General features: G+C 40.4%; 1 protein-coding gene across 20 annotated transcripts in view; it reads left to right on the top strand.

Moving 5' to 3' along the window:
• LOC127449388 (leucine-rich repeat-containing protein 7-like) overlaps nt 1–17,014 on the top strand; it is a 191,177-nt gene that overhangs the window by 101,701 nt on the left and 72,462 nt on the right. For all 20 annotated transcript variants that reach the window (XM_051712762.1, XM_051712777.1, XM_051712761.1 and 17 more), the window contains one exon: nt 10,394–10,596. In XM_051712762.1, the coding sequence (XP_051568722.1) occupies nt 10,408–10,596 (189 nt within the window). In that variant the 5' untranslated portion in view covers nt 10,394–10,407. The remainder of the gene's footprint in view (nt 1–10,393; nt 10,597–17,014) is intronic.

Below are 17,014 nucleotides of genomic sequence, written 5' to 3'. Positions count from 1 at the left end.
CACCTCATTTCACCTGCGAGCACTGCAAAAAAACTCTGGAAGGTAAGATGGACAATTGTTGCTCGGAATTTTATGAAAATTACTTTTTGAAAATGTGTTAATTTTTAAAATTGTAAACGTTTTTAATTTTAAAATGTTTTAAAATTTTCAATGTTATTGAAAAAATATATCACATATGAAAATTTTTGCGAGAATCTCTTACACATTAGTCATGGGTGAAATAAATGTTTTTTTGTAGGATGGTACAGAGGGGAAAAGAGAGCCATGAAATTCGCTATCCCAAGAATTTGGCGGGAACCCACTGACCACTCATGCAACTGCTACTTCTGCATGGTGGACTCTTCCAAACGTCGGACTGGCAAGAATGCACTTGCTATCACGTATCCGGACTTTCCTTCATCCATCGCCCCGGTGCCACACTGCCATGAGCTCCCCGTACCCACTCCTCCGGAGAGAGAGCAGCCATCTTTAGAAGAGGGCAACAAGTCAGAGAGCGAGGAAGACGTTGTAGATCCAGATAACAATTTCAGAGGTGGAGCTGAGGAGAGAAACCCATACTACCCCAACCAAAAAGACCTCAACGACTTGATTAGAGAGATCTTGGTCTCACCAAGTCCAATGCCGAGCTTTTGACGTCTAGGCACAAGCAGTGGAACTTGTTGGATGAAAGTGTGCATGTTGCAGATCAGAAGAAGCGTCACCAACCTTTTTCCAGCTTCTTCACCCGTCAAGATGGGCTCTGCTTCTGCCACAATGTGACCAGACTGTTTGAGGCAATCGGAATCGCCTGTAACCAGAATGAGTGGCGCCTCTTCATTGACAGCTCATCCAGGAGCCTCAAAGCCATGCTGCTCCATAATGGTAACAAGTACCCATCTCTTCCCCTGGCTCACTTGGTGCACCTCAAAGAGGATTACAACAGCATCAAGACCTTGCTGGATGCCTTGAAGTACGGCTGGGAGGTCATAGGAGACTTCAAAATGGTGGCATTCCTGATGGGTCTCCAAGGCGGTTTTACCAAGTTTCCCTGCTATCTTTGTCTTTGCTTTTGTATTTCTTTAGTATAAATACATGTTAATTTGGATTCATATGTTGTTTTTTTCTGACTTTGTGAACGAAAAGACACAAATCCGCCCGTTTTCTCATTGGAAATAGGTACATTTCAAAATATTACTGTCCTGGTCACAAAAGCAAAGTTTGTGGGGAATAATAGCCATTTTCTATACTTTTGAGGCATAAGCAATTAGGAAATAACACTTACTACCCAGGAACAAAAATTGTTGCATAGTGTAATCCCAAAGAGAGGTATGAAGGTAAATCAGTAGCAAAACTCAAGAGCTTGCATATTTGGATTTGAGAACTTGTTCAGTATATATTTGTACTTGTATGTTGAAACTTACACTTACAGCACCGATGTGATAACTTGTAAAATACAAATTTTAAGTTGTTTGTTGCAATCTGCACTCGCAGACAATAATTCAAAGCTTGTGTTCTGAATTCACAATTGCAGACAAGTAGTCACAAATGTGTAAAATGACATTCACATGAATACAACTACAGACACAAACTTGTATTACACATTAACTTTTGTACCTTAATTCATTTTTGCAATACAACCACAAATCGGCACTTACAACCTCTCAAATCTGGCACTGCAACTTTAAATCTTCACGCCTTGACTTTTGCAACAACTTTTGCAAAAAAACGTAGCAAAACTCACTTGTGCACTTGTAAATACTGATGCAAGAGAGTAAGGGTGGGCGATATGACCAAAATCCTATATCATGATATGAGTAATTTTATATCACGATAAAGTTATATATCATGATATAGTTACATTTTTCTGAAAAATCATTAAAATTGTATTATATATTAAGCCATGTCACAATGTGTAATTTTGAGTAATCCAGTCAGTGAATTAAATACTTTATAAATGAAAACTTCATCTTATATAAGTTTCTCTTTATTTTGAACTTGGCAAACTGTCAAACTAAAAAATTTTTTTTTTTAAATGCCACATTTCAGTCTGATGATGTGCACCAATTTTCTTTTTCTTCTTCTTCTCCTTCTTCTTCTTCTTCTTATTATTATTATATTATTGTTGTTGTTATTGTTATTATTATGATTATTGTTATAACTTTCTTCGAGAAACTTAACATCTTCTCAAAGCAATGCAAATAGTAAAATAACATATAAATAAAAAAAAAATTCCATAAATAAAATATTTAATTAGGCTCTTTGTGTTTTTAGTAATCTCTATAAAGAAAATAAAAAAATGTCTGAAGGAAAATATGGCTGGTTTGTTTCCTGATATCAAACATCATTCGAACAGAATTTTAGAAAGGGGTTTGATGTGTATTTTAAAAACCAACTTCAAGAGAAACTAGAATGAGTAACGGGTGTGATCTGCACTTTTTTTGTCACAGGTGCACAAATGAAGGGACTGGGATGACTTCCAAGACTCGCACGCACTTGCGTAATTCAGACTGCATGTGCAACACTCGCATAAAACACAGCTGCGCATGTTTGGATGGGAGACATGTTTGGAGTGTGGGATGAATCTCATTGATTTTGCTTTGACGTTGGCTCAAGTGAAATTTTATGCCGCAGAAGCGGATTCCGTGTAATTTTTTCTCGCATTCTAGACAGGCTTTTCATCTAATGACACATGCAGCTGTCTGTGAAAAACTGCGTTTCACTATTTCTATCAGTCTCACGTGAAGCCCTGACCACTGATATATACGTGCACATGGATATATCGACATACACAATGTACAAACCTTGCAAATCGCTGTTTTCTGCTCTGTATCATGTTTTCTAAAGCCAGACCAATTCCACACCATGGAGGATGCACTTTTTCCTTCATAATCTCCTCTCATCTTCTCATTCAAATGAATTTGAGGAACGAGCAGTCCCTTCATTTATCCGACAAAGTGTGTAATGCTTACGTGTTATGTGCTGTACACATTTCTCGTGTGGAAATTTTGCGTTACCATGATAGAGACAATAATCCGAAATGTATACCGGTTGGCAAATTTCTTAATAAATGTTAAGAGATATATTAGTGAAAAAAATATATATATTTCTTTTCTTGCTTGTTATAATGAGATCTTTCCTGGTTCCTGAGTGATGTGAATTAAAAAAAAATTCTTCTCCTTTTTTATTTCCTACACTTGAAGCAAATGTACAAGTGATGTAAATTATTTTGCTACAAATATGTAATTCTGCATTCATACTCCTTTATTGCACTTTTTCATTGTAATCTTTTTTTCTTCAATAAAAAGAAAGAAAAAATGTTTGTAAGGGCAAAGCGCGAGCCGGTTATCGCGATGGAGGGATCTAGCAATCCGATGGTACGTTTTTTAATAATTAATTAAATAGTATTCAAAAAAAGTTTTGTAAAACTCCCACACTTTAGATTATTGAGTGGAAAGTGATCTTCATCAATAATATACGTTAGTATATCAGTGAAGAAAAACATATTGATAAGTGCAGGAGTTTTAGTAGTTTTTAATACTATTTAATTAATTATTAAAAAACGTACCCTCGGATTGTTAGATCCCTCTAACATGATGACCGGTTCTGCTTTGCCTTAACAAAAAGGCATGGGATGGCGCTGTGGTGTGAAGTCATCATGTACAACAGTGTCCTATTTAATTGGCTAGGCATCAACCAATAAAACAATTTAATTGCCCCCTCCCCCACCAAACACTGGTCTTGCTCTCTCGCATCAGTATTTACAAGTGCACAAGTGAGTTTTGCGACGTTTTTTCGCAAAAGTAGTTGCAAAAATCAAGGCGTGAAGATTTAAAGTTGCAGTGCCAGATTTGAGAGGTTGTAAGTGCCGATTTGTGGTTGTATTGCAAAAATGAATTAAGGTACAAAAGTTAATGTGTAGAACAAGTTTGTGTCTGTAGTTGTATTTATGTGAATGTCATTTTACACATTTGTGACTACTTGTCTGCAATTGTGAATTCAGAACACAAGCTTTGAATTATTGTCTATGAGTGCAGATTGCAACATTCAACTTCACATTTTTATTTTACAAGTTTTCACATCGGTGCTGTAAGTGTAAATTTCAACTTACGAGTACAAATATTTACTGTACAAGTTCTCAAACCCAAATATGCAAGTTCTCGAGTTTTACTACTGATTTACATTTATAGAGAGGAAGGTACTTCAAATGCAGTGAATGATGAAAAATAAACTAGATAGAGTAGGAACATTCAAAATAACAGAGTGACTTTTTGCACTAGGTATAAATAGCACCTGCCACACAGCGCGGCTATTTGTATTCAAATAGTCTGGTGGAAACACTGAAATTAAAGTCAAACTGCACCCCCAAGTGTTGCTTCAATGGTGTGGGGTGTAAAGACACTGCAAATGTGTTTTTCTTGTACGGACGACCTGGGTTCAATTCCCCCTTTTGCCCCAGTTTTCCCTCCCTGTTTCCTGTCTCGACTCTTAATATTTCCTTCGATGATACTAATAATAATAAATAAAAATGTATATAAAGGTTGATTTTCCTGGCAGTCATGTGGTCACTGTGAAGGTCGGAGAGTTTAGAGAAAGGTTTGATCTGGGTTCAATTAAAGGGATAATTCACCCAAAAATGAAAATTCTCTAATTATTTACTCACCCTCATGCCATCTCAGGTGTGTATGACTTTCTATCTTCTGCAGAACACAAATGAAGATTTTAGAAGAATATATCAGCTCTGTAGGTCCTCCCTGTACAAGGAATGGTGGCCAGAATTTGAATCTTCAAAAATGTCATAAAATCCATAAGACAACAGTGGTTAAATCTATATAATCTGAAGCACTATGAAAGGTGTGGGTGAGAAACAGATCAATATTTAAGTCTTTTTTTTTTTTTACTTAAATAGTGAATTCTGAATACTGTTTCTCACCCACACCTATAATATTGCTCCTGAAAATATGGATTTAACCACTGGAGTCTTATGGATTACTTTTACACTGATTTTTGGAGATTCAAAATTCTGGCCATCATTCACTTGCATTGTATGGACCTACAGAGCTGAAATGTTCTTCTATATATCTGTATTTGTTTGTGTTCTGCAGAAGAATGTAAGTATATATTTGAAGGCATAAGGGTGAGTGAATGATGAGAGCATTTTCATTTTTTGGGTGAACTATCCCTTTAACCATAGTTTTACTTTAGAATTATTGTAGTAACCATGTTGTTTTGTTGTTTTTTTTTTTGTTTTTTTGGCAGAACCCATAGTTTTAATGCAAATAACCATAGTGTTACTACAGTGATGGTGTTAATATACTACAGTGGTTTTAATATAGTTACTATGAATTTACTACACTGTAGTAAATCTGTAGTAAAACTATAGTTATTTTTTGTAAGGGAACGTTAGAGTTAGTTTTAGGGGTAGGGGTTGTTGTGGGGTGTCTGTGGGACTCCAAATAAACACAATAATGCTGTAGTGATGCCCCTATACTGTATGTTATTTTTTAATTAGGAGTGCAAATAGTATCTGCCACTATTTGCACTTAGTGCAATGAAGATGCTTGCTATTTACACTTAGTACAAATAGCCTCTGCCCTCAAATAAACACACAATACGATACCAAGTTTATTTATTTATTTATTTATTATTTGTCTTTACAAGACTTTTTTTACAAAGACAAAAAGTAGCAACTTGTCTTAAAATATCTAGTTAATAATATAGTGCATTAGTTGAAAATTCTGAAAAGTCAACTTTTAATGTTTTTTTTAGCTAAACATCAAAATACTCATATAGTGTGACTGACCAGAGAGTGTCTGTTCTCTGTTCACATTTTAGTAATGAAGATAAAATGCTAATTTCTAAACTTAAAATACATATGTTTTAATAACATTATACATTCTGAAGTTCATGCATTATAGGTAAGTATTGAACAGCCAGTTATAAAAATGAGCAAACTATAATCAGAAAGAATAAATATCACCTCTGGAGTGAATTCAGTGAAAAACTTTAAGAAAATTGTGACATTAAGTTCTCATGTCACTATGTTGACTTTATCTGCACAAAGGTTTCATGTATAGAACTTTATAATTAATATGCATGTTTTAATTTTGTTATATGGTGATACATTTTGTATTCAATTCATGTTTTAGTTTTTAAACTCTTTTTCATTCCGCTGTATTGACGGTTTGCCCTGGTGCCTTGGCATTATTTTGCGTCAGGATCCAAAAAGTGGACCCTGAAGAAAGACCTTTCAGAGCCATACAAATGGTTAGATTTCACTTACAAGTGAATCAGATGAGAAAAATCTTCTATCTTATCTGGAACATTTTTATTTTCTGGTGAGTGAACATGTTCTTATCAGATCTTATCAGAAGCGATCTTTCTATCCCATAGCACATCTTCTAAAAGAACAACTCTTATCTACGACCATTGTTTTGCTATCTCACAATACCCATTGAAATGTTTTTTTTTTTTCTTTTTTCTTTTTTCTTTTGAATGGTTGCTGACAGTTCTGCATGTGGCAGCCTTTCAGAAGAAAGGAAGTTACATTTTAAGCCTGACTGGAGAACCAGAGAAAGCAGGTTGAATTGATATATTTTTGGAGAGGTATTGTCAAATAAGTATGTCTCCTCCAGACACATAAGGGGCAAATTCATTGAACAGTCACTTTGGTGTGTGGTATTTCAGCACAAAAACCTGCATGTTATTCACTATTCACCAACAACTGAGTTTAACCCTGTGCTTAATGTGCTAAAGTACCACTGCACCATATTTAGTGTAGATGAGCGCATTTAAAAAAGTCGATTCGGGTCCTTGGAAAACAGTTGTAAAGTGATGCTTTACAATACAGTCCCTGCAAAGTATGCTAGATTGTGGCAGCCTGTTTTACAACCTAGCACTCAAAACCAACCCATAAGATCAGGAATTGTGACATGCAAGTTGTGTTCAGCACAGATTTAATAGGTGTGTATGTGCCATAACCTCATTTGCTAAATCCCTTTGGTGAATTGAGCACTAAAACAGCACATACAGCATGCATATCAGCAGGGCAAATTATTCTTAATGAATTCCCCTTTTGACTGATTTTAACTGTAGATTCATTGACTCATGAAGTACTGTATCACCTGAAACATCCCTAACATCTTTGCTTCATAACTTTGATTCCTTCTTTTTGCATCAACCTTGCCTATACTTTTTGTGTCTTTCAACACATCTCAAGAGGACAACATCAGTGAAGAAATGACATGTTTGCACATTCATGTAGAAGAAAATCTGTGTTTCTCATATCAGGAGCTTGCAAGAACTATGCATAAGGCTAATATTTGGTTGCTGGGTCCATCAAAGGAAAAACAGCCTAAAATTGTCTCTGTCTTGCACCAATTCATCCTGAAATTTTAATCTCCAAAATTCTCTGTGTACTCGTGCATCCAGAGCTGCTGCTTTCTTTGTTGAGTGGAAGATGTTTTAATTATCAGTGATACATTTGCATTTGCAAGAGACAAAAGCACTCTGTATTAGCAAAGCTTGTCTTTCATTTCAGACATTATTCCCTAATGCCCTCACAAACATTGATTACAAAAAGATTACAATGCCCGCCACGTCTCAGAACAGAGGCAGTAGAGACATATCTCATCACAGTTGATTGATATAAGCAATTTTTTGTTATAATATTTCCTTTTTCTCTGACTGATATTTGTGATTGGCTCCTGGAAGGATTTCTCTCATGGGTGTTAAATGAGCTTTCATGATGAAGCAAATCAGATAAACTGCTTTGATTTACGACACAGGTTACTGCTCACTAACACCATTAAAGTAAAGCATTAACTCTTGATGTTATATCGTCTTTATGTGTATTGGAGCACAGGTATGCCTTTACTCAGGTTATGATGCTCATCTTGCAGTTCAAATTAAGGCGAGGTGGTAAATTTAGTATTGTGAAGTTTTTATGAGGGATCTGGTATGGTCTGCCATTTTCTCCGCCCCTTGTGTAATTACATCAGATCCTCTAACAGGATGAGCAATACAAGATATGTTTGTGATTTTAATTATACAGAACATGACAAGACGATATGGAAGTCTTGCTATTTTACTTGTAGTTTTATTGGGATTTATTGATTCAGGAAAATGGTGACTGTGGTCTTTATATTATGTTTCTCATAGATGTCGGAGCTGGTGCAGTGAATGTTCTCGCAACACATAATGATGGGGATGCAGGTTTGAGTTTGGCCTCCGCTTTTTTTAGTCTTTCTCTTCATTTTTAAGTTCCTCTAAATTAAAGTAAAAAGCCCATCAATTAAATATTTAAAAAGCCCAACAGAAGTATACTATGATTCAGCACATTTGTCTTTTATGAAACAAAAATATTTTTTGTACTGTGTGCAATTATTGCAATATCACGATCAGAGGGGAATGAAATGCTATTTAGTCTAATATCAGTATGCAAAGGTAATGATAGCCTATAGTATGTTTCGTGGGTAAATTAATAGCTTAAGTAAAATAGATAGCTTCAGGCAACTGGTGGAGATACAGAAATACTATCCAATTTTGTTGCACCATGTTTAGCAGTTAAACTATTCCACCTTCAATAGACCTTATCCACAGTAGCGCCATCTTTAATTTTTGATGGGAATGACAAGGAGGCTATGAAGGATATACTTACAGTCTCTTCAAAATGTTGTACTGTTGTTTCAAGTGTTTTTGATCATTCCACTGCCAAAACATTGGTTGGGGGACTCTGGAAAACATGGGTTGTGGAAAATTAGAGGTAATATAGGACATTTATATGACTTTTTACAGTGCATGTCATTAAGGAGACTGTAGGACTTTCCCTTACAGCCTCATTTTAATTCACATCAAAAATCAAATATGTTGCTAATCTGAATAAGGTCCATACTTGTAAAGTTATTCTAGTAGACTATTAGATAATCAAACCCACCTGATTCAACTCAGCTCATTAATAGAGTACTGCAAGACCTGAAGTGGGTGTGTCAGATAAGGGTGACATCCTAAATGTTTGCTGTTGGGGTCCTCCAGAAACTGGGTTTGGGAACACTGAGCTAGAGACTTAAAGTCATGAACTGCCTTTTTTTATTTTGTACTGTTCTTTGAGGTCCATTTATAATGTTATCAAGATTTTTACATAAAAAAACATCATAATTTAGAAGTAATAGGCTATTTTCTGTCCTGTTTTGACCCCCCTCATCATAACACACCGTTTGAATAGGCGTGGCAGATTGTAGACTCGGAAGTAAACGCCCACTGGTATGATTGGCTAACGGTTTTGCATATTTAAAAATCCTACATCCTTCATAGATGGACGCTGCTATGATTTAGGTTTAAAATGCATAAATACTCAGTACATATCAAACGATCTGTAAAAACAGACAACGCAATAGTGACCACGTAATAAAAACTGTTGCTCACACTTGTGTGGTGCGACATTACTGTCGGATCCAATATAGTCGGCACAGCATCGTCTTTTAGTTTCAATCTTTCTGAAGATCCTGCTTCGAATTGTGCCTTGTTTGTAAACGAATCCGCGGTAAAATGAAGTGAACAAAGGACCAAGTTCTTACTGACACGGTCTGGAACTTCATTAAAAATAAAGTTCATCCACTCTTTCCTAATGTTGGGATCAGAAGGAAGGCAATGTAAAGACTGTGTTTTTCCACAACTTGGCAATGCACAGCGTCTTGTTGTCTTCGGAGCCATCTTTATCGTTTGGTTTCTGCATAGACCTGCGTTTGCCTCTCTCGTTATTTACCTACTACATGCATGAATCGATGGGCGGGGCTAAACAGGCAGTGATGTAGAAGCAGGCGTTGATCTTCTTCTGCGGAGGCGGTGCTTAGCCACACTATTACGTAATAAAGTGGCACATTCCACATCCTGTCGTTTTGGCAGATTGGCTTCAAAATAAGCTGTTTTTACACTAACGAGAAAGTTTTGAGTTCTGAAACTTACAGGATGTTTTTATAGTACAATGACCTCTTATATGTCAAAAGATCAAGGGAATTTTGATTTCTCAGTTCATGTCCCCTTTAAGGCTCGGGTATACTTCGTTTTTTCAAGTTCCGATTGAGTGCTCAGCCTTTTAAAGTATACTTTTTGACCGTGAGTGAATATGAATGTGTTTGACACATGCACATTATGATGGCTTTGTGATACTCTTTCAGTACAGTCAATGGCAGGCACATGCATCGACAACACACACATACTTGGACTGTCCGTGTGTCGAGAAAATCTGGGCTGCAAACGGACAGTCCACGCAGACTGTGCTGATAACAAAATTTGCGTCATGCATACTGTGTGTGGAGGGATCCGGAACGTGGATATTCAATAGAATTCCTGTATTTTAAACCCTGTTCAAATTTATCTGTCATAAACCAACATGTTCTTTTTCTTTCTCCTCCTAAAGTGCAGTGTCTGGAGATGACTACCAAGAGGAAGTTCATCGGCCGCCTGGTGCCCTGTCGATGCTTCCGGGGGGAGGAGGAGGTCATCTCAGTGCTGGATTACTCCCACTGTAGCCTGCAGCAGGTCCCTAAGGAGATCTTCAGCTTCGAGCGCACACTAGAAGAGCTCTACCTGGATGCCAACCAGATTGAGGAACTGCCTAAGGTAAATTGTCAAGTGTCAAATTACACATGGATGAAATCTATCCAACATTACCTACATCACCTCACTTCTTCTACAGCAGGACCTTTAGACAAATGTTGCATGAAACTGATGATTAATTCTTTATGTACAATGAGTGATTAAATGTGCTATATACACAAAGTTTATTAATACTATGATTATTTCCATTTTAGGATTTGGATAGAGTTTGTCTTAGGGATGTCCCGATACTAGTATCGGAATCGTGTATGATACCGCGCTCATGTACTTGAACTCGTTCTCGTAAAAATGCTCTGATACCAAAAAACAATACCATCTGACATACAGTTGTCATTCTGTAAACATTCTGCACAGAAATTAAAATCATGTTATGTCCTAGTGTGATTATTAAACCACAAAGACTGCGATTTAATTAGATAAATATATAGTTTGCATGTGCTGCATGCTTCAAATGTGAGCACTTGTGAATGAGTGGAGCCGGTGTTGTGCTGAACCTGGCTGCTCATACCTTTTAGAGCTCCTTGGCTCATACACGGAAAACACCATCATGAGCATGGTGCGATCTGTTTGTAGCTGATGACAGCGAGCAGATTGCTAATTCTCTTTCTAGCGTGAGGCACATATAGACTACATATTCATTTAATTAAATAGCAGCCTTTTGTGGTTTAAAAATCACATTGGTTCATGTAGTTGCCTGCTTTTCCGGAGGTGAAGAACTACCGTCAAGAACTCACAGAAATGGAAAGGGCTTCAAAATAAAACCTCTTCCAAAATAAAAGCACAAATTAAATGGAAAAACAGTATGACAGAATTATATATCACTACTGTATAGTTATGTAATATTTACTGTAAGGCTACTTCTACTACTTCTAGTACTACTTCTACAGTACTACTAATAATAAATCTATAGTAATTGTATTATATTTAAGAAATATCTCACATCTGTGATGCTCTTTTATACAGTACTTTATTTGACAAAAATAACTCCAATGTTGTATTTTGGATTGGTTCTGTATAAAAGTACTTCATTTTCCAAAAATAATACAATATTATGTTGAAAATTGTTCTATTTACATTTGATTGCATTTTTAATTCATTCATTTATTTAGACACCATTTTGATGCTAAAATTGAAATAAACTGTTGATATGGAATTCAGGGGGGAAAAAAAAGATATCGGCGAGTACGAAAAGGAAGTATCGATACTTTTTCCCGTTCTCAAAAAAGATGGTATTGGGACATCCCTAGTTTGTCTAATAGATTTTCATCAGCAAGACTATAACAGGACTGTGGACAACTCCCCCTGCATGTGCAAAGCCATGTAATGACAGATGTTGCTAAATGCAGCAGTATTATGTTATGGTTAGTTTGGACATCAGATTCATGTACATAGTGATTTTGCTTTTATATCTGGCTAGATTTAGTCATATATTGTATGTTAGACTTGTGTAATCCATGAATACATGACAGAAGGCTGTTTGTTTGAATTCCGACTTAAGCATTTATTCTGATTATTCTACTTCCTGGGTATCAAGGCAACTCCACTTTCATATCACACCGTATCATACAATGTACAGTGGTTACATTCTCTTTTCCTTGTCAAAGTGGTACTGTAATGTATTTTGTCAAAGTACATTTTGTTTTTACCCAGTGTTATTCCAAACCCTGTGTTGATGTTTTCTTGTTTCATGTTTTCATATTGTTCATACTTTATCCCAGGGGTGGAAAGAAAAAAGTAAAAAAAAAAAGGTACTCCTCAAAAAATGTTTGTGTGAATATAAAAGTGCATCTCCTAAAAACTACTCAAGTAAGAGTAAAAGAGTAGCTCATTTAAAAAGTACTCATGAGTAGTGAGTATCGAGTTGCGAAAGCTATGCCCCGTTAAAAACTGTATGCTGCAATTAAAAAATGTAGCATACTGTACATACTGTAATTCACAGTCTGTTTGTCAGAAAGAATTAAAAATATAGCCTAGCCTTATCTATAATAAACAACACTACATGTATCTGGTTCCAAAAAATAACAGGGAGACGTAATTACAGAAATGAAAAAGTTATTTTCAATACACTGATCACCATTTTAAATAGTAATGTATGAAATAATTACATTAAAATCAGTTTATGTGTTAGATCGTAATTGTCCTTAATGCTGACAGAGCGAATTATTGTTGTGCATAAAAAATTAAATTCAAAATGATACAAAGAATGCAAAAAAAAAAATGCTAAAAAAGCAGAAAAAGACTGTCACTTGGCATGTCACGTCCCACACAATAGAGGAGGCATAGAGGAGGGGTGGGAAAAGTTTTTTGGTACAGGGGGCGCATTGGGCTTTAAGTAGTACATTGGGGGCCACATTGTAGTTCTTTTGAGATACAGTGTTTCGCATTGATTTAGTTCTTTTATCTTTTAAGCCCAGAGATACTTGTGTGCTCATTCTAATGCATGATGCACAATTTTCTGAAGTGTATTTCAGAATCAGAATTAGAATGAGCTTTATTGCCAAGTATGCTTACACATACAAGGAATTTGGAGCTTCCAGTACACAACAATACAAAAACAGCAACAAGACATTTAAAAAATAATTAAAATTGAATAACAAATAGATAAATATTGAAAAGAAAAGAGTATATATAGAATACACAATAGACAATATATACATATATAAATTTCTCTAAAAGAGCGGCACACACGGAACGTCTTTTTAAAGACGCATCTTTTTAAAGATGCCTTTCCGTTTGTGTGTTATTCCTGGTTGCAGTCGTTACCTCTCAACTTCAGACGGTCACGATCGCTGTCTTTTGTGTCTGGGCGCGACCCACTTGGAGACAGCGTTCGTGGATGGTTCATGTACTCACTGCGAGTACATGACCATGGCAACGTTGTGGTCGCGTCTTGCTTTCGTAAGAAAGGACCTCCCATTCCCCAGCATGCTCATCTGCCCCGATCGGGCTTCTGGATGAGTCTGCCGGCTCATCTCACAGCGAGTTCGACCTCTTGTTCGGAGCCCGCGGAGTTGATGAGCTCTCGAGCGCAGCATCGGAGAGCGGGCTTGTCCAGTTGGACGCAGAAGCCTCAGCTGGGCTCCCCCCTTCGGGGACGATTGCCCAGTCACAGGCTGATGCGGAAATGATGGACATGCTTTCCCGGGCGGCCACGAGCAAAAAAAGCAGCCGCTCAAAGCAGCCACGCCCCGCTCCAGTGCCTTTCTTCCCGGAAGTGCACGAGGAGCTGACAAAATCGTGGGAGGCACCTTTTACTGCCCGGTCCCGATTTCTCAGCTCCCCCGCCCTCACTACCCTCCGGCCGAGATGAAGAAGGGGTTTTACAGCCCCTACTTCATCGTACCGAAAAAAGGCAGTGGGTTGCGGCTAATCTTGGACCTGCGAGTACTGAACCGGGCTTTACACAGACTCCTGTTCAAGATGCTGACGCAAAAACGCATTCTGGCGAGTGTCCGGCATCAAGATTGGTTCATGGTGGTAGACCTGAAGGATGCGTACTTTCACGTCTCGATTCTACCTCGACACAGACCCTTCTTGTGGTTTGCATTCGAGGGTTGGGTGTGTCAGTACAAGGTCCTCCCTTTCGGTCTGTCCTTGTCCCCTCGTGTCTTCACGAAGGTCGCTGAGGCAGCTCTTGCCCCATTAAGGGAGGTGGGCATTCGCATTCTCAACTATCTCGACGATTGGCTAATCCTAGCTCACTCCCGGGACATGTTGTGCACACAGGGACTTGGTGCTCTCGCACCTCAGACGATTAGGGTTGCGGGTCAACTGGGAAAAGAGCAAGCTCCTTCCGGTTCAGAGCATCACTTTTCTCGGTTTGGAGTTGGACTCAGTCTCGTTGACAGCACACCTAACGAGCGAGCGCACACAGTCGATGCTGGCCTGTTTGAAGGTGTTCAAACAGAAAACAGCGGTTCCACTGAAACTCTTTCAGAGGCTCCTGGGGCATATGGCATCCTCAGCGGTGGCCACCCCGCTCGGGTTGATGCATATGAGACCGCTTCAGCACTGGCTTCAGACTCGAGTCCAGAGATGGGCATGGTGCCACGGGACACATTGTGTGGTCATCACGTCGGTCTGTCACTGCCTCTTCTGCCCTTGGGCCGACCTCACGTTTCTACGGGCAGGCGTTCCCCTAGAACAGGTCTCCAGGCACGTCGTGGTCAAGACAGATGCCTCAAAAACGGGCTGGGGCACTGTTTGCAACGGGCACGCAGCCGCCAGCTTACGGACAGGCCCGCGTCTGCATTGGCACATCAACTGCCTCGAGTTGCTGGCAATTCTGCTTGCCCTGCGGAGGTTCCGGCCATTGATCCAGGGCAAGCACGTGTTAGTTCGGACAGACAACACGGCAATGGTAGCATATGTCAACCGCCAAGGCGGTCTGCGCTCTCATTGTATGTCACAACTCACCTGCCGTCTCCTCCTCTGGAGTCAGCAGCACCTCAAGTCGCTGCGAGCCACTCACATCCCGGGCAAACTCAACACTGCAGCGGATGCGCTGTCACGGCAGGTTACCCTCAGGGGAGAGTGGAGACTCCACCCTCAGGTGCTCCAGCTGATCTGGAGTCGATTCGGACAGACACAGGTAGACCTGTTTGCCTCCCAAGAATCCTCCCACTGCCCACTCTGGTACGCCGTGACCGAGGCACCTCTTGCTATAGACGCACTGGCACACAGCTGGCCCCCTGGCCTACGCAAATATGTGTTTCCACAGTGAGCCTACTTGCACAGACTCTGTGCAAGGTCAGGGAGGACGAGGAGCAGGTCGTCCTGGTAGTAACCTACTGGCCCACCCAGACGTGGTTCTCGGATCTCACGCTCCTCGCGACAGCCCCCCCTGGCGAATTCCCCTGAGGAAGGACCTTCTTTCTCAGGGACGGGGCACCATCTGGCACCCGCGACCAGACCTCTGGAATCTCCATGTCTGGCCCCTGGACGGGATGTGGAAGACCTAAGCGGTCTACCACCCGCGGTGGTAGACACGATCACTCTGGCTAGGGCCCCCTCTATAAGGCACCTGTATGCCTTTAAGTGGCATCTGTTCGCTAAGTGGTATTCTTCCCGACGGGAAGACCCCCAGAGATGCGCAGTCGGATCGGTGCTTTCCTTCCTGCAGGAGAGGCTGGAAGGGCAGCTGTCCCTTTCCACCTTGAAGGTGTACGTAGCTGCTATAGCAGCACACCACGACACAGTGGACGGTAAGTCCATAGGGAAGCACGACCTGATCATCAGGTTCCTGAGAGGTGCCAGGAGGCTGAACCCCTCCAGACCGCGCCTCGTTCCCTCATGGGACCTCTCTGTAGTTCTTCAGGGTCAACAGAGAGCCCCCTTTGAGCCTTTGCAGTCAGCTGAGCTTAAGGCACTCTTCTTGAAGACTGCCCTCCTGACTGCGCTCACCTCCATCAAGAGGGTAGGAGATCTGCAAGCGTTCTCTGTCAGCGAAACGTGCCTGGAGTTCGGTCTGGGCTACTCTCACGTGATCCTGAGACCCCGACCGGGCTATGTGCCCAAGGTTCCCACGACCCCTTTTAGGGACTAGGTGGTGAACCTGTGAGCACTGCCCCAGGAGGAGGCAGACCCAGCCCTGTCGTTGCTGTGTCTGGTGCACGCTTTACGCATCTATTTGTATCGCACGCAGAGCTTTAGGATCTCTGAGCAGCTCTTTGTCTGCTTTGGTGCACAGCGGAAAGGATGCGCTGTCTCCAAGCAGAGGATCGCCCACTGGCTCATTGACACCATAGCTATGGCATATCATGCCCAGGACGTGCTGCCCCCGGTAGGGCTACGAGCCCATTCTACCAGGGGTGTAGCGGCCTCCTGGGCCCTGGCCAGGGGTGCCTTTCTAACAGACATTTGCAGAGCAGCGGGCTGGGCAACACCCAACACCTTTGCGAGATTCTACAACCTCTGGGTGGAACCGGTTTCATCCCGGGTAGTGGCACGCAATACAAGCGGATAAGCCCAGGATAACCGGCCAGATGTATTGCTTGCACATAGCGCCTTTCACCTCCTCTGAGCTGAAGACATGCGCCATTAACTCCCAGTAGTGTTCACAAACTGTGTTCCCTGGTTGACTTCCTCTGAGCCCTGTGGCAGTCGAGTTTTTGGAGAGACTCGCTGCTGGCCTAGTACACGTGCTAACTAAAAGCCCTGTTCTGGGGTAGGTGCTCTGCATGTGGCGGTTCCCTGTAGGCAACCCCATGCAATGTATATCTTCCGCTAATTCGTTTCCCTGTTGGCAATCTGCATCTTCCTTGGGCAGAGGCCCCTCTGCCACAGTCTCCATGTTTGTAGTAACTCCTCCCCCGTTGGGTAGGACCTACCATGAGACTTCTCCACATGACATAGTTCGGCAAGACCATGTGACATATTTTCCACTTAAATATCCCCCCTCTCTCTGGGCGAGGTGTGGTCT

Source organism: Myxocyprinus asiaticus, chromosome 12, assembly GCF_019703515.2.
Source record: "Myxocyprinus asiaticus isolate MX2 ecotype Aquarium Trade chromosome 12, UBuf_Myxa_2, whole genome shotgun sequence".
Lineage (NCBI taxonomy): Eukaryota > Metazoa > Chordata > Actinopteri > Cypriniformes > Catostomidae > Myxocyprinus > Myxocyprinus asiaticus.
This window is presented reverse-complemented; position numbering and strand designations above follow the sequence as displayed.